This window comes from Trachemys scripta, chromosome 9 (assembly GCF_013100865.1).
Source record: "Trachemys scripta elegans isolate TJP31775 chromosome 9, CAS_Tse_1.0, whole genome shotgun sequence".
Classification (NCBI taxonomy): domain Eukaryota; kingdom Metazoa; phylum Chordata; order Testudines; family Emydidae; genus Trachemys; species Trachemys scripta.
Genome location: NC_048306.1, coordinates 53,186,127 through 53,204,224, shown reverse-complemented (window position 1 = coordinate 53,204,224; position 18,098 = coordinate 53,186,127). Strand labels below are relative to the sequence as shown.

Sequence of the window (18,098 nt, the reverse complement as noted above, 5' to 3'; positions counted from 1 at the left end):
CACACACACACGATTCTCTGGGATGATCACTTCACCCCTCCCCCCCACCGCGTGGTTAACAGCGGGGAACATTTCTGGTCCGAATAGCAGGAACGGGCGCCTCTGAATGTCCCCCTTAATAAAATCACCCCATTTCAACCAGGAGAGCTTTCTGGAGATGTCCCTGGAGGATTTCCGCTCCATCCCCATACACGTTAACAGACTTGCTTGCTTTTTTTTTGTAATGTTTACAAATATTTACAAAGTTACACTCACCAGAGGTCTCCTGTGTGCCCTGAGGGTCTTGGGTGAGTTCGGGGGTTACTGGTTCCAGGTCCAGTGTCACAAACATATCCTGGCTGTTGGGGAAACCGGTTTCTCCGCTTCCTTGCTGCTGTGAGCTACCTACAGTACCTCCATCGTCATCTTCCTCGTTCCCCGAACCGTCTTCCCTGTGTGTTTCTCCAGTGAGAGAGTCATAGCACACAGTTGGGGTAGTGGTGGCTGCACCCCCTAGGATCGCATGCAGCTCCGCGTAGTAGCGGCAAGTTTGCGGCTCTGCCCCGGACCTTCCGTTTGCTTCTCTGGCTTTGTGGTAGGCTTGCCGTAGCTCCTTAATTTTCACGCGGCACTGCTGTGTGTCCCTGTTATGGCCTCGGTCCTTCATGGCCTTGGAGATCTTTTCTAATACTTTTCCATTTCTTTTACTGCTACGGAGTTCAGCTATCACTGCTTCATCTCCCCATATGGCGAGCAGATCTCGTACCTCCCGTTCGGTCCATGCTGGAGCTCTTTTGCGATCCTGGGAGGACTCCATGACGGTTACCTGTGCTGATGAGCTCTGCGTGGTCACCTGTGCTCTCCACGCTGGGCAAACAGGAAATGAAATTCAAACCTTCGCGGGTCTTTTCCTGTCTACCTGGTCAGTGCATCTGAGTTGAGAGCGCTGTCCAGAGCGGTCACAATGAAGCACTGTGGGATAGCTCCCGGAGGCCAATAACATCGAATTCCGTCCACACTACCCCAATTCCGACCCGCAAAGGCCGGTTTTATCGCTAATCCCCTCGTCGGAGGTGGTGTAAAGAAACCGGTTTAAAGGGCCCTTTAAGTCGAAAGAAAGGGCCTCGTTGTGTGGACGTGTCCAGGCTTAATTCGGTTTAACGCTGCTAAAGTCGACCTAAACCCGTAGTGTAGACCAGGCCTAACTGTCTACTGTCAGGGCTCTGATTTTAAATTGGCTTGCTGAGAAATTCAGAGTTAACATGTCTCTGAATTTGTACCTGCTTATCTGATGAAGGTGGATGTTGGTGCAGATAGGTGAAACTTAGTGGCTCTAAAGCTAGGGAAAACAATAGATTTATAGGTATGAAGTTGTCCCTTATACCAGTCAGTTCTGAGCTCAAATTCAGAGTTGTAATGTTCCCTAACTGTGGGAAAGTGAGAAATTGAGAGAGCCTCCAGTGTTCTATTAAATGAAACAGTAAACACAAAAACAAGTTTATTCTTCATGGCTAGAAAGGCACATTGCAAGCTTTCCATTTGGGACATTTCTGAGTAGAATACAGTTGAGTCCTTAGTCTAACTGGGCCTTCCACTCTCTTGTATCTTCTCTTGAAACTCTAACGCTTGATTTTTTTTTTTTTTTTTTTCTTCAGCATCTAGTCTATTACAAAGTTCCAACCAAGCCAAACCTATGTATTCAAAATATGCTCAATTGATGCTGAGCTGGCTATGCAGGAATTGTAGGTCTTATAAAAAGGATAGCTTTGAATTCAAAGCTATCATGTCTTCCACTACTTACACAATCTTCTCTCTTTTTTGATCCAGTAAACTGACATAACCTTTTTTACAAACTTTGAATAGGAATAGAAATAGAAATCTGGATCTGTTAATCCTTTTATAATAAGGAGTTCAGGATTACATTCCATCAGCCCTGTTTCTGCTTCTTCCACAATATAGATTTACCCTAGAACTTTGTGGCATCAGTGGGGATAATGGAAAAATACCATGGCTTCTTTGCACTGTCTTGGCTTTGTTTTTGTGTGGCTCTGATTATTTAGTTAGATCAAGCCAGACTTCTATTGAGACTGCAACAGTAGTGTCCTTAGCCTGTGAAGTCCCTCCAACATCTTCAGTTGCTGTTGAAAGCTTGTCACCCCTCTGAAGAGTCCTTGTTGTGCACAACATGTAGCATGTTTTGCCCAGTACCAATTTTAGTTGACTTGATGGAAACAGAGGGAAAGTCCCCCACCAGAAGATAACTCCTCTGATAAAGGGGTGACAGAGGAGTGATGGGAAGAAACTCAATCCTATTTCCGGGCTCCAGTCACCTGACCTCCAGGTGACAAAGGTTAATACCCCTAACACGTGACTGGGTCAGCATGCATAGGTTCCACTCAGCTGTGTTCTGGGAGACAATTATGTTGAATTTCTTTTAAGAAAAATGTCTAGTTGCTTCTGAGATTCTGCCCCTGGCTTTCATGAAAGGCAGACTATTCTAAACCCCACCTCTGGATTACGGAGGTTTACCAGAACTACTCTGCCATCCTGTGGCTTCCATGTTCTGAAGAATATAATATCATATAATGAATTTAAATCCTTTATTTCTTTCTGGAAGGAGTTGTGCTTCCTTTATGAACAGCTAAGGGTCTGGCTACACTGTAGTCGGGAGATGTGATGAGAGCACCTGTAGGTGTACCCATCCTAGCTTTCATCAGGCTAGTTCACTAAAAAGTAGCAGTGAAGGTACAGTGGCTTAGACTAGCCACAAGCCCACCTGTGACCCTGATTATATATTTGGGTGGTCAGGTGACTAGCCCACACCACCACCTGTTCTGGTGTGACTTCACTGCTATTTTTAGCAAGCTAGCTCGATCGAAGCTAGGGAGGTACGCCTACATGTGCTGCCATCCTGCCTCCCCACTGCACTGTAGACAGACCCTAAGAGGTCACTGAAACGGCAATGAAGAGAGTTTTCCCCCCTAACCCTCAGTAATGTTATGGGTCAATTGTTCTCACGCTCTGCCTAATAAACTGCATCTCTGATATAACCCAGCTTTTGAGCTGAGGATATTGTGGGAAATCAACCTAAAATACTATATCCCAAGAGGCTTAGAATAACACTGGGCATAACAATGCTGACACTTGCATTGCATAAAAACAATAAAAATCAACTCATCTAGATTACACTGGAAATCAGCTTTAGAGCTTCTTTACAATACAGTTAACTGCTGGAAAAATTCACTTTGCTGTCACAGTCCAGTCCTGATGCAGCCCTACGATCAATTTCCATCACTAATTATATCTGGTAAAGCAAGAAAGCTTCATTTATCTGGAGTATGTGAGAGGTCAGTAATTCTAACCTGCATCACTGTGCCTGAGTATTTCCTGATACTGGTAATCAAATCTTTGATAAGCTTCTCCTTAAACTCCTCATGTGATACACTTCTCATACCAGCCTCAAATCAGATGATAATCTTGTGAGTGCTCAAGTCTTTAACTGTATTGCCCGTTGTTCTAGGATCGTAAGACTGAACAAGAACACGATAGTTAATTATCTTGAACACAGCATTTTTTTTCTCTACAAGGGAGAATTATGAAAGCATTGTACAACTAACTGGCTAGCTCCTATATGAGGAGATACCAATTGGTGCCCAGAATTTACTAACTGGGTGTTTTGGAATGACATTTGGGTTAGATTTGATAGGTGGATGGCAGGACAGACTTGATTCCCATATCTTCCATTCCCCCATCAAACAGTATAAATAGGTGTAGTCTTGGGTAGAGGTGGTGGAGATATTGGTGTGAGTGGTAGCTGTGAAAACTTTTCAAACCTTGGTCTTAATGTCAACAAACTTGTTCAAGTTCCAGTTGTAGGGCTAAATTTTACCTTCAGTTAAAGGTTCTGTCAGACAAGGATCTGGCTATACTACAGCTCCAGATGTTTTTGAAACTGTCATCTTAGACCTTGACTACACTGTAGAAAACCTGCAACTCCATGATGCCACTTCTAGTCACTGTGCTTCCATTGGGGCTAGGGGAAAAGAGGACAGTCATACATCCCCTTTCCTCCCCAAAGCACCTGTAAAACACTGCCCACTCACATGCTTCCTGTTTCACAAGAATTCAAACTACCAGCATAACCACATTGGCTCAGACCAAGTCCTATAGTTGTTTTTGCTGGTATACTAGTGCTACCATAGGCCAAAAGCATAGGTGGCACAGCTCCATTGGCTCATTTGGTCTATCCTGCACTATAAATGTTAAGAACCCAGCACACTTAGGTCTTCACCTCAACAAACAAAAAAGGCAAGTTCCTTTGCCAAAGAGCTCATCTAAATACAAGACAAGATGCAACAGTGATGGGTAAAGGATGCAGGGGAAGGGAGGATGTATGTTATACTAAGAGTTACTCTAGGTATGTGCACATCTTACTTAACAGAACCCCCCAAAGCTGTAGATAAATAAGGAGCACTTAGTCACTGAGTTTAAGGCCAGAAAGGACCATCAGATCATTTAGTCTGACTTAATGTATAGCATAAACCACCAGCACCCACGTACTAAACCCAACAACCGAAATTAGGCCAGTATTACAGCCCATTACTTTAATCTCCAGGTTTCTGAATGCATTGCTGCGTGCTCTTTCTGTTCACTGTACCATGATTGCTCTGTCCCGTAGTCCTGATTCCTTTCTTGTCTGGAGCTACTGCAGCTGCTGTAATCCTGAGCGTATGGCTCCCATTTTATGAGGTAGTGTGAGCAACCCTGAGGCCTCTTTTTTTGTCCTTTTAAAAAACAACTTGTAAATCTCCACTTTGCTTCAGCATCTCCAACAGCAACTCCCACAAACTTCTGCTTCGAAGAGCTGTGCCAAGACCTGTAGAGAAACTTCAAGAACTACTTCCCCCAATCCTGTGATAGTTGAGGGGGAGTACTGTATGTGAAGACACTGAATCTGATCAAAGAAAAATTAGCTAGGGTGGACACTAACCTTTCATATTTCCCTGGTTCTGTAATAGTTATTGAATGCTTTGCTCATGAAACTATTTAGCCTTGTAGTCCAGAAAGCCTTTGCATTACTGTCTACTGTTGACACTGATTATTTGCATTTTAAGGGTTCTAATGATAACATTCCCCGTAGGCTCCAGGGAAAATGCTTTGTAACACCCTTATGTTTGGTATGAAAATCAGTGGCTTGCTTTCACTCATATTTGCTTTGGGATGAAAAGTACAAACGTTGCATATTAAAAGTTGACTTGCCGAACTAAGTCTAAGTCCTGACTTAGAGCGACATTTCCATTTGTTTACAAAGTTTCCTCCCTTATTTATTCAACAACCTTCATATAGGAAGCAGATTTTAGCCTTTATCTTACAAAAATGTACTGTAACTATTATAAACCCATAGCTATTTAAAAAGCTTGTTTCTGGACAGCCTTAGTTGAGGCACACTTTCATACCAACAAATACCAGCAGCAAAGCATGACATTCATGACTTGCAAACTTCTTTTTCAAAAATGCAGATATTGAGCTTTCACCATGCCTCAGGAATCTGCTATTCTGTATATCCCCAGCACAATGTAACCTAACACTTAACCGTAGCAATCACCTTAACTATCTGTAGTCAAATACAGATTACTCTCATCAGCCCTGTGCCCTTGAATATATTGGAATATGGTAAAGCATGTCATGCATTGTAGTTTGTAAACTTGCCTGGCTCTTCACAATGCTCTTAGCTTGAATAGCCTTTGCTCCCTAATAGTATCATTGCACTCAAATAATCTTGCACTTCCATCTCACTTGCTTTGCTTCTCTTTCAGTGTCTCTGGTGCAGCAGCAACAAGAAATGCATGGATTATCCAGTTAAAAACCTTTTCCCGCCTCGTTCTCTCTGTGAGTTGAGTTCTGCACGCTGGGGAGTCTGCTGGGGTAAGTGGATTTTACTTAGTGATTTTGTGGAAAATGTACAGTAATTAAAAATGCATGGCACCTTATCAATTCCACAGCCTTTGTTGTTTGTACACTGGATGTAAGAGAAGGAACTTTTCCCCAAGTTTCTCTAGTGTGATGCCACTATGTTTTAACAGAGATCCTAGCTATATCAAGCATTCTCAAATACCACATCTTAATGCTGTGTGTTCTGGACCACCTCCTTTTCTGCTGCCAATAGAATAACTCATGTGACTACCTACCTACATAGAAAAGTAGTATTTGGAAAGCCTTTAATGTGATAGTAACTTCATATGGTTTAGGGGCCGGAAACAAGAAGAACCAGGTCTCTGTAGAACATCAGCAAATGCTTGCTATACTACTGGTGGTCCACAGGCTACAATCTGGAAACAGGGGCCACATTGTCCTCTTGCATTGTGAAGAGCAGAAGAGTAACATACAGCTAATATTGCAAGATGAATGGTGACATACCATCTATACTTACTTTTTTTTTTTTAAGGCCAGAAAAGACCTTTACTAGTATCTGGTTTGATCTCCTGTATAGCACTAGTCATAGAACTTCACTTTGTGATTGCCCATTTAGCCCAGTAATTTGTGGCTGAACAAGACCATATTCTAGAACAAATTCTCTTTAACCAACAGAAGTTGGTCCAATAAAAGATATTACCTGAACTGCTATATATGTCTGATATGGGATCCACAGTATTTCAGCCTCCCGTTCCTGTGGGTGCAAGCCTCTCTTCCTGCCCTTTATGCATTGGGCTGGCCTGTTTAACCAAGGGAATGATGTGGCACATCTGCAGGTATTTGGAGCTGTACAAGCTTTAAGAATGGCTTCTCCTCCCTTTTGTGTCATAGTATATGGTAGGGATCTCTTCATTAAAGGTCATAGCAGAATTCATTCTTTAAAATGAGCCTGGATAGCTGTCTAAAAGATGCTCTAGCTCAACTATCTATTGAGTTAGATGGAGGAATTATGGGGTGAAATTCTCTGGCTTATGCTATGCTGGGCAGACTAGATGATCATAATAGTCCCTTCTGGCCTTGAGTCTATAAATGCAGCAGTCTTGAGGAGAAAGACAAAGATGCGTTGCCTCTGCATTGCCCAGTGAACCCAAACGTGGCTGATCTAGGTTTGCTCTCTGAGTCTCTTGTCTTATAAGCCTTTGCCTTTGTCTTTATTAATGTTTTAGTAGTGGTTACGTAAAGAGCTATTCGCTGTTACATTAAATTTCCTTGAAGGAACTGAAGTGCCTTGTTAGATGTTTTTTGCTCCTTTAGAACATAGTGCTCATTTGTTGTGTATTGGTTTCTGTTGTCACCAGCCTCATGGGAGGCATCTGTCTTGGCCATGAATAAAATGCTAAGCATACAGGGAATCCTAATAAAGAAATGTTTACACAATTTTCCTAAATTCTAACAGGGTGTTCTCCAAGGACTGTTCCCTACCTTCTAATCACTTGCATTAAGGGACAAAACATTGTGTCCCTTCCTGAGTCTGATTTGTACAGCTCTGATCTTTGGCAGTTGCGTAGTAGGTGTGGTACATCGAATTCCATTTACTCCTGATGGGGATAGTTAAACAGTAAAACTTTACAGCATAGAGTGGAAAAACGAAGGCAAATTGACTCTTTCCTGCCTGATACAGATATGGAATCACAACCATAATATCTCGAGCACTGGCTTACAAACTTTGAGGGTATAATAAAAGGCGATGAGGGCAGAGCCTGGCAAACAGTGACTGATATTAACTTTTGATGAGTTCTGAGCAGGGGTGAATTTCATGCAGGTGTTTCAATTTCAGTTAGGTCCAAAAGCTCTGCCACTGAAGTCTGATCCTGTTTTAGGTAATACACTTAAAGGTGAGCGAATGGACCTCCGATCTGGGCTTGCATGTTAGAGCTCAATGCCAGCTTGTGGTACACTGTCTCCTTGGCCCACCTCTGAAATGGCATTGTCCAGAGTTCTTGGGAAGACTATCAGTAAGAAATTAGCCTGAATTAAAAATAAGAAGGATATTTCTGCTAAATTAATCTTGAGGGATATTTAATTGAAACATATGAAATCAGTGGTTCTCAACCAGTGGTCCGGGCCCCCCCGGGAGGTGGGGTGGGGGAGAGGGACTCGAACAGGTTTCAGGCGGTCCGCCAAGCAGGGTCAGTGTTAGACTCACTGGGCCCCAGGGCAGAACGCTGAAGCCCCGCTGCATGGAACTGAAGCCCGGGGCCCTGAGCCCCGCCACCGGGGGCTGAAGCCAAAGCCTGAGCAACTTTGCTTCGTGGGAGTCCTGTGGCAATTGCACTGCTTGCCCTTAACGCCAGCCCTGGCTTTTATAAGTAGAAAACTAGTTGTGGCACAGGTGGACCATGGAGTTTTTTAGCATGTTTGGGGGAACCTCAGAAAGAAAAAAAAATTGAGAACCCCTGCATTAAATGATTTAATCTGCTGATGAAATTCCAGTTTCTAAAAAACATATCTGAACAATCAGTCTGAGCTTTCCAGCTAGTTATATTTGCCTTGAGCAACTGACAGGATGATAGAGATCTGGAAAATGTTGATGTTTTGTTGTCTGCTTACAGAACGTCTTAAATAAGACACCCTACCAGTCGTATGACTGAAATAAGACTGCTTAAAACTGCTTTTATAATTTAGCTATAAATTCTAACTTTAAAATTTGTGCTATTGCAATTTTTCAAGTAAGTTATAGCAACATCAATGACTTTGATATCAAGTTGTATTTAAATTGCCTCACCTTACGAGCATACCAACTAGCTGGTAATTATTTCTACAGGAATCATTGTCTAACATCTCAGAACACATCAGTGTCTTTGCAAGTTCTTGATAGGTGCAGTAATAGCTAGTATCTAAAGTGTACAGTTATGCTAGGGTTGCCAGTTTTGGTTGGCCATATTCCTGGAGGTTTTGTTGGATGACATAATCTTTAGTTAAAGATTAATCTTTAAATTCCTGGAGGGTTGGCAACCCTAAGTTATGCATCAATTAATTGTATAACACCCCTGTACTGTGGTAGTCTTCCAGCTTGGGATGATTGTCGTTGACTGTAATATCTGTACTGCTTTCTACAGGAGAAAACAAAACAAAAAAATTGAAATAAATGGGTCAAGCTAATATTTCTGACTTTTTAAACGCAACTAAGCTTCCAGAAAACAATGGCTTCTGTGTCATAACTCAAAGACCTCAAGATTGTAATTCTCACTTTCTTAACATCTTCATACGCTTTTGTACTTATAAATGTTTTGTTTGACTCTCAGTGAACTTTGAAGCCTTGATCATCACAATGTCTGTGGTAGGAGGAGTGATCCTTGTTGCTCTCTGCATCTGCTGCTACTGCTGTTGCAGAAAAAAGAAGAGCAAAAAGCAAGTATCTGAAAGTCTAATCCCTACTGTACAACACTTTTAGAAAGTTACAAAACTTAATTAGATGCCCACACCCTGGTGAATGCCAAACAGAGTCTGTTGATGGTTGTTTAAGACAGTCTCTATTATTCCTGTCAGGCCAGACAAAGAGGATGAAAAAGCTGCCAGAGAGCGGGAACAGAGGAGAGTACGGCAAGAAGAGAGGTGAGTACTCAATGTGAGGTAATGGGATGGAGAAGGCAGAAATGGGTCATCTTCTGCTTAAAATAACTTTCTGTAAACAGATCAACACATCTCTGTCTTGATATTGTAGAAGTGGGATGCTATAGTTCAGTCTTGCTCAAATTGTAAAATATTGATCTCCTGTATATTTACCGGGCTCCTAATAACATGGGGTAGTTGGTAATTTAAATGTACCATCACGTACACAGTCCTAGGTATCCGCATCCAGACTCAATCTCAACATCCCCATGGGCAATAAGATGAGGGGTTCCTTTGGTGACAGCAGTGGGAGTACTTAGCCATTGGAGAACCTAAAAATGCTTCCCAGTGCTAGGTCTCAAAGGGACATATGACTTACTTCCAACCAGCAATCTGTGCAACTGGATTACAAAAATTCTGTGTATTGTGTGTGTAAATTTCATTAGTGAGGCCCTGTTCTTCTGGTTAATGCTTTAATCTTAATGTAATATTATCAAGCATCTCTGGAGACTACTATTTCCATAGATGACTGGATGAACTTGTTAAATTAAAAGTATGTTGTCAAGATACATAAACTTGAAGATTTGAAAACATTGATTTAACATACTAACTCATTAGAACGTGAAACAGTTAGTTCCTTTTAGAGAGACAAGGTAGGTGAGGTAATATCTTTTATTGGACCAACTGTTGGTGAGAGAAAAGCTTTTGAGCTTACACAGATCTGTCTCACAAACAGAAGCTGATCCTGTAAAAGATACTACCTCACCCACCTTGTCTTCCTAATTCCTGGGACCCAACTGCTACAACATCCTGGGACCAATGGCTACAGCAACACTGCATACTTAGTTCTTTTAACAGTTTTTTTTATAATCTGTTGTTTGTACTGTAACTATTTCTGATAGGTTTCCACTTGAGTCCTGGGTTGCTGCATTTGATTTTTTTTTTTTTTTTTTTTCCTCATGAAGGCCTTTTTGGGGGCAGGGAAACACAACCTGTATGCAGACTGGTAACCGTCTAATCCTATGTATAACTATAAATAAATAGGTATATCTCCATATATTATCTCATCAAACTGGAAGGGACCCTGAAAGGTCATCAAGTCCAGCCCCCTGCCTTTACTAGCAGGACCAAGTACTGATTTTGCCCCAGATCCCTAAGTGGCTCCCTCAAGGATTAAAATCACAACCCTGGGTTTAGCAGGCCAATGCTCAAACCACTGAGCTATCCCTCCCCCCATGTATGTTGGCTCCAGAAACGGGTACTTCGGAGGAAAAAGTATAGGAAGAGACAGATAACTTCATTACCTTACACTTCCTTTTTTTTTAAAGTCTTATTTAATTTTTTTTGTAGGAGAGCTGAGATGAAATCTCGACATGATGAAATCCGGAAAAAATATGGTAAAAGTCATGAGAAGTGACTTTCTTTTTCAAGCAATTCTTCAAATCCATGTATTGCACTATAGTACTTATACCTTGCTATAAACAAAACATTGACTGCATGACTAGTGGGGAAGACTAAGACAAACCATTGTCTTCCCTACCACCAAATGATCAGTTGCACTTTAGGGAGGAACACAACAATGCAGATACAGTGAACACTTCAGACACAGCCCTTCCACAGTGCCAGATAGGAACGCAGGTCAGCTTGTTCTGTATGTTGCTTTTTCTGCTTTCCTGGGGTTTAATTGAAATCTGACAAAACAAAGGTGAGGAGGAAGCTCTGAGATTCCAGGCAGGATGCATGATTAAAAATAACGCAAGCCAAAGGATACAACTTGTCAAGCCAATGGGCCAGATACTCTTCCTTCAAGAAGTGGCACCTTACTCCACAATAATTCTGTAGGGTCAGATTCTTCACCTGCAGTGAGGTTGGGGGCTGTCGGGGAACTGGCTGCATGTGGGGGAATTTATTCAGTGGTCATCTCTGGCCACTGTGTGAGATGTGCAGTGGGTTTAGCAGAGACTGAGATTGCAGCTGATTGACTCCAGGCCAAATGCGCATGTGAGTAACAGTGTACCCAGTGAGAGTATGTGGCTCACAGCCTGGCCCAAAGGGAGCAGGTGACATCAAGCTTTCATCCTCTTGTGCCGTGTGTCTTATTCCCTCTTTGGAGGGGTTCCTTGGGGCCAAAGTGAGGGAAGAGATCCTGGAGTGGGTGAAAGGAGGTGAGAGGAGGGTGAGGGCCATAATCTGAGAGAGTGAGGTTGGGCAGTTGAGGGAGCAGCAGCCAATGGCAGCAGAATAAACAAATACCTTGAGTCCATGTTTCAGAGTTGCCTTCACAGCCTGCTGTTCAAGTTGCTGCCCTTGGGTGGGGTGGGCAGAGAAAGCCACTGGGCCCTGCGTGGGTCCCTCTTAGTCAGCCACAGAGAGGAGGCTGAAAGGCCTTGACTTGCCCTTACTTGTAGCTGATGTTGAAGTGTAGAGGATGAACTCTGTGGATATGAGGACTTAAACTGTCTTCTACTAAGTCCTCTTGCCTGCTGTCCCCATTCCTCTTGTGGAGTGAGGGAAGAATTGATGAGGCTGCTGGGCCTGATGCTTTTGGGGAAGGAGAGGAACCGGAAGGCTCTGCTTAGCCAGTAGCTATTGCCATGAGGAAGTCTGTGCTGTCTTCATGCTCTGGCCTGGTCCAAAGCCCTGCTGCACAGCTCCCAGGATGTGAGCAGCTCTCTTCTGTTACACTCACTGTGCTCTGTCTTCCTATGATTAGGGATGGTGGGGGAACTGGTGCTGGCTGCTTTGGAGAAAGAAGCCTTGGGGGCACAGCAGCCTGACAGCCTTTGGGAAGGGGCTGTGGTAGAGCTGGTGACTCCTTCCAGCTGTCTATGAAAGGTTAACAATGCAGAGCTTGTGTGCAGACTTTTCCTTTTACATCTTTCAGGAAAGTGGGTGAGGAGAATTACTGCAGCTTTCATTTAGCCAGACCTCTCATTCAGAACACACTTCTTCCTTTAATTCCAACCTTTACCAAAAAAACACTTTGATCGGCCCTATGCTTGGACTTCCAGTTGTTTTCTTAAACATCTTTTAAAGAGGAAAGAGCCAATACATGACTGCCCTTTCTGTCTTTTTTTTTGTTTTGTTTAAGGAGAAATTTGCCACTGCTTTACACAAACATCTTAGGATGGAATTGGGTTCTGTTAGACTTGCAGAGCAGAAATACTTAAATGCAGCGTTCATTGTTTTGGATATAAGTGCTACCACTTCAATGTCTACCTGATTTGTGAGCACAATTGTATAACTAAATGATAGCATTTGCAGTGCAAGTAATTAAGTCCCTTTTGAAAATCAAGCCCGTACAGTCATGCTCAGAACCTCAGAGGTATTTACACACCCAATTTCCATTGAACTCAATAGGAGTTAGGCTCCTAAATACCTTTGGGGGCTCTCAACCTTTAAAGATGGGAGGGAAACTGTGTACTGAGTCATAACACTTGCATAAGTGACCAAAAGCAGACTTGGTACTGAGTGAAGAAAAGCTTGATTTATTTCTAAGATCAGAGTGCACTCAACTTGTCTACTCTTCTCCCGCCCCCACTTCCCTTCCAATCCTGAAATGTATTACTCTAACTGGAGCTTTTTTCTTTTCAGGCTTGTTTAAGGAAGACAACCCTTACGCCAAATTTGAAAACTAACTGGTCTCCCTAGAAATACCACGCAACACCAAAGCTCTTCTACCTTTGCCAACTGCAGCTTTACAGTATAGGCTTAGAGACTTTGTATTCCAAACACCAAAAAAATAAAATTACTGAGATGCTGCGATAGCCTTAAATTGCCAAAGACTGTCGTGCTTCAGTAGAAAGCTTTGTGCTAACTTGGGACAGAGCCTACTGTAATCCCAATGAGCTATTATGAACAGCGAGACTGAATCAGAAAGAACCTGATTTTACCTCAAGACATTCTAACACAGCTCAACAGACTGTGCAGCATTGTCTGGGAGTCCATTTGCTATTTCTGTTGTCTGACTTGCCAGATGCTTGGTAATGCAATGGCTTCAAAGAACTGCTCATTGAACCAGTCTTGCCCTTCTGCCCTACTCCTTTCTTATTCACCAAATAAAGTAAAGCTTTAAATCTGAGGGCAGAGCAGGACTGGGGCAGGGTGGGAGGTAGTTTGGTCCTACGTAAGGTATAGCAGCAATTCAGAATATCAGGATAGATGAATAAAAGAAAACTTCTTAGATCATCAAGGCCTTAACTGTGTCACTTGATGTGCCTGTACAGTTGTGTATTACTCAGCTATTCTTTCAATTTGTGTAAGTTTTTTTTAATTATTCTGAGGAGGGGGAAGGGAGTTTAGTCTGAGCATCTACTCATTGAGAAGTGCAAGTAATTCTCCTTTCAGAAATTATTTTGTTTAAAAGTCTATCCTACCTCTGTGCCTTTCTATAACTTCTCCTGTAATAATAAAAGTAATTCAAGACTGATATTTTGTAATAATATAACACTTAGATGTAATACTAGTATTTTGATCCATTAGATAAAATTATAAATAGACTGTAAAGCTTCAGCAATATTGATTTGATTACTCTAAGCCTGATTGATTGACTTTTGCTTCAGTGCAAAGTATAATTTGTTTTCAAAATGTGTTGGCAAACCCATGCTATAGCTGACGCAGTATATAATCTCTAAAAGAATTTTCTAATAACCAAACGGTCAGAAGTATGAAAAGGCTTTCATACAGCAGAAGCAACTGTGAAGCCTTTTGGTTGAGCTGCAATGTGGCCTATGCTCTGCATTTAATATAATCTGCTGTCCTTGCACGTGTAAGTGCAGTAGCCAGCTTTTCAGGTAGTTCTGCATTGTCCTAGGCACAGCAGCCTGGAATGTTGCCTGGTGCCTTAGGTGCTATCATAGTTACTAATCTATGTGTTAAATGCCATAGAGAAGTGGAAAGATGGGATGAAAACAGCTTATAGGGGATGAGTTTTAGTCTTCTATGAAACACTCAAAATATATCAAATAACTGACAACATTGAGAGCAGACAGCTGGAAGCAGTTGCTGTTTTTCTCTGACGCACACTTCTGAACAGGCGAGGCAGCTTGATTTTTTGAAATGTTTGAAAGTGTTTTGGGCACATGAAACAAAAACAAATGGTGGTACCATTCATTGTTACATTCTAGACCATCTCAGAATTTTCTCAAGTCAGGGGCCAAGTGTCAATTAATATACAAACCAGTCATAAACATTTTGATGAATGTTGAAATATCAATTTTGTTTTCCAGGGGAGCCATTTTTGTGTATAATACTGTGTAAAGTCTTTTGAGTAAGACATGTCTTCCCTGAAAATTCTGCCTGTTAGAATGGTAACTTGGGATCCCTTTCCCTGCAGACTTCTAAAAACTAACCTGGAGGATATTTCAGTACATCTGGGATCTTGTAATATTGCTGGGGACTTCTTAAAACACTTTGTCGTAATGTCACACTCTTATGGCTCTCTGGTCTCCTAGAACAACATAAAAGCCAAACCTTGGAGCTGAACTTCAAACAGACTTTCAAAACTAATCCATCGTGTATAAAACCTTATGGACGTTGATGGGCTTGAAGTGCACAGTAGCGCTGAGCTGTGTCAAGCTCTTCTACATACTAGTAAGATGTGATTTCACTTCCACTAACACTGGACATAATGGGCACAAGAAACTTGCATATAGTCTTTAATCTGTACACTTTTTTTTTCTGCCTTCCTTTCAGCAGTTTGCAGACAACTTTAGGCAAGGAACCTATAGCTAATATTTAAATGCATTACTTGGGCTAATGCTAAATAAACAGATTTAGTAAGTATAAATAGTGTGCCATATGTGTTTTTTCTTTATGATAAACTACAGTGCTCCTTTTGGTATTGCCCTCTTTAAAATGGCATATTAAAGAAAAGGAGGTTGATGTTCTCTGGCTTATTTAGATGTATACATGTTTGGTGAAAAGGAGCATCGTTCTTGAATAGTCTAAAATATACAACCCTAAATTACCCTAACCCCGCTCTTGTTAGTGAAAAGCTAGTTGCTGGGTGCAGCAGGGTCAGGTGTGATATCTTAACAAAAGAATCATCTGCTGCTGCCCTCAACAAAGTGACAGTGCTTTGGAAAAGCTCTGTCACTTGCTGCTAGGAAGAATAATTGAAAGCTTCCACTGTCTTGTGCTATAATTCAGTGCAATGAGTCTTAATTTGGAAGTGTCAGAAACAGGTCGGGGTTGTGAAACTTCTGGAAGACATTCTAGTGCTCTGATAAAGCAACCTTCCTTCAGTGCCACGTAAACCTATCTCGTCTGACTTAAAACCTATGGAGCCCTATATGCCATGATGGCAGCTGAAATTGGTTGTGACGGAGCCCCAAGACTTGAATGTATGGAGGCCAGAGGTAAGGGATTATCGGATAAGGATCTCCGGGTCTGGTGTTCACATCCCCTATTAGTCAGACAGAGACTGTCTGACTTTCATGTTCCTGGACACAACCTTGGGAATTTCTTAATATGTGCATGGGTTTTTTGTTTTTGTGGGGGGAGGGGAGGGTTTGAATCCCAATATGGGGCTAGGAAGAGCAGGTATGAAAGTGCCACTTGCTGCCTGAGGTCTGGAACAGGGCTGCCCTTTCTTTGAGATTATGATGTGGGGGGAGTCTACCCACCCTGGTAAGGGGTTCTTTTATGGCTTACTGTGTAACTGCGGGGCCCTTGTGATGTGCAGCTATGGTTCAGACCCCTGACACCAGTAGCCAGCCCACAACCATAAGGGCTCACCCTGGCATCCACCAGCCTAGTTACGCCTTCCAGGGTGACAGCAGTAGCCCTTCAGTCCTGGGTCTCCCCAAATCTGTCTACCCCAAATTCTTAACTACTAGCCACTTGGACTTTTCCCATCTGGTTCATTACCCCAAAGGTGTGAAACCAGCCCCCATGTTCTCAGTTCACTTTGGTGCACACACTCCAGTGTTTGCACACCAGAGAACTACTTGGGGTAAAAACAAAGTTTGTTTAATAGAAAAAACACAGCTTCAAAAACAAGAGTAAGGGAAAGCAAACATAGCCAAGTTACACAGAAAATGACAAAGATGCTACTTCAGGCTTTATACTTTCAAGTTTAAATAAAATCCCTTTTCTAATAAAAGTTGCCCATTTCCTTAAAACTATTTCCTAGCATGCCCTTTACCCATAGGAGGAATCCAGCCGTCACTGGCAGCCTCCTACCTCAAATTCTGGATTAAAAAAAAAACTTAGATGCAAGCCTGCTTTAGAAAGGCTTTTTTTCTTTTAGACCACGATGATCCATGTTCATTCAGAGTGGAAACTCTTGACTCAAAAGCTGGGATACTCAATGCCTTTCCATTAACTCCTATGGCCCTTACTTATCTCTTCCTGTGCTGAACAATGTTAGTTGGAGCTAGTTTCATGTAAATACCTGGCTTGCAATGTGCCCCTTGCTGCTGGGAGGTGGTTGAAATGATAAGCATGATTTTCTAGATACACTAATACCTAGATCCATAACCACAGTCTGCATGCATATCTTGTAATGACCGTCCTGTTCAGAACATTACAAGCTTTCATAAAAGACCTTCCTCAAAACACTTTGCATACTACTGTTGTACTATATCAGTTGGTTCAACTTGCTCATTTTGGGGGCTTAAACTTAACTCTGTTCTTCCCTTGGGTGGCTAGAGCCTGATTGTCACAGAGGTATGTGGGAAACAAGTTCTCTGCTGGGAGGTGTCAAGTGGTGTAGGGGGAGGGATAGCCAACCATTGTCCACTGTACCTTCATGCGTTGGTAAACTTAAGCTTTGTCTACACAGGGAACTGGCTGGTATAGCTACTCAGTATAATTTACCTGCTGCCTCTGAAGCTGCATGTACCCAGAGCCAGGCCGAGCAGGGCTAGCCTATGCTGCCATGGTGTCACTCTATTGTTACTCAAGCTAGCTTTGATCTAGCTAGATTCAAATGTTGTGGTTTGTGAATTGCTTGTCCCTAACACTGTTAGTGGAAAAGCTCTCCTTTGTCCATTGATCACTGGAGGGAAAGGACTACAGTCTCCTCCATTTTATTAAAAAAAATCAACTAACCTTTGCTCCTCTTCATTAGTTTGTGACAATTATTTACTGGATTTGTTTCTTCCATTTGTGGTTTTTTTTTTTTTTTTTTTTTGCTACACTGTAAAGCAAGTAAATTTTCAAATTGGGCTTTTTGTGTGTGTCATAATCCAGAAACCTGCTAATTTACTTCAAATTTGAGAGAGTCCATATCTCCCCTCCATGCTTAATCTAGCAGCATTGGGGCCTGTGTTCCTTTGATGCTAGAGAAGCTGGGAATGGGCAGCATCAAGCTTATAAACTAGCCACTTTTGCCTCCTCACCTATGGCTGGGCATTCTTGTTCATATCCAGCTATCAAATTGTTATGGCACTTTACAGGCAGAATACAAAATGCGTGTCCTAAGGAGAGTTCATGCTAATATACAATTAATGACCTTGACGGTGAGGGTGGAGGAAGATTAGATTGGCAGATATACAGGCTCAGGAGACAGACATGCATGACTCATGCATTGGGCACGCCTCCCCAGATATCAGGCAATTATCAGGCATGTTCAGAGAGAGAGACTCTTG

General features: G+C 42.2%; 1 protein-coding gene across 1 annotated transcript in view; it reads left to right on the top strand.

The window, feature by feature from the left end:
* PTTG1IP (PTTG1 interacting protein) overlaps positions 1 to 15,292 on the top strand; it is a gene marked incomplete in the record, with an annotated part of 35,585 nt that extends 20,293 nt beyond the window's left edge. Inside the window, 5 exon segments of the mRNA XM_034781717.1 lie at positions 5,796 to 5,904; positions 9,198 to 9,303; positions 9,442 to 9,507; positions 10,855 to 10,901; positions 13,099 to 15,292. Of these exon segments, the coding sequence (XP_034637608.1) occupies positions 5,796 to 5,904; positions 9,198 to 9,303; positions 9,442 to 9,507; positions 10,855 to 10,901; positions 13,099 to 13,142 (372 nt within the window).
* Between the last annotated feature and the right edge of the window lie 2,806 nt (positions 15,293 to 18,098).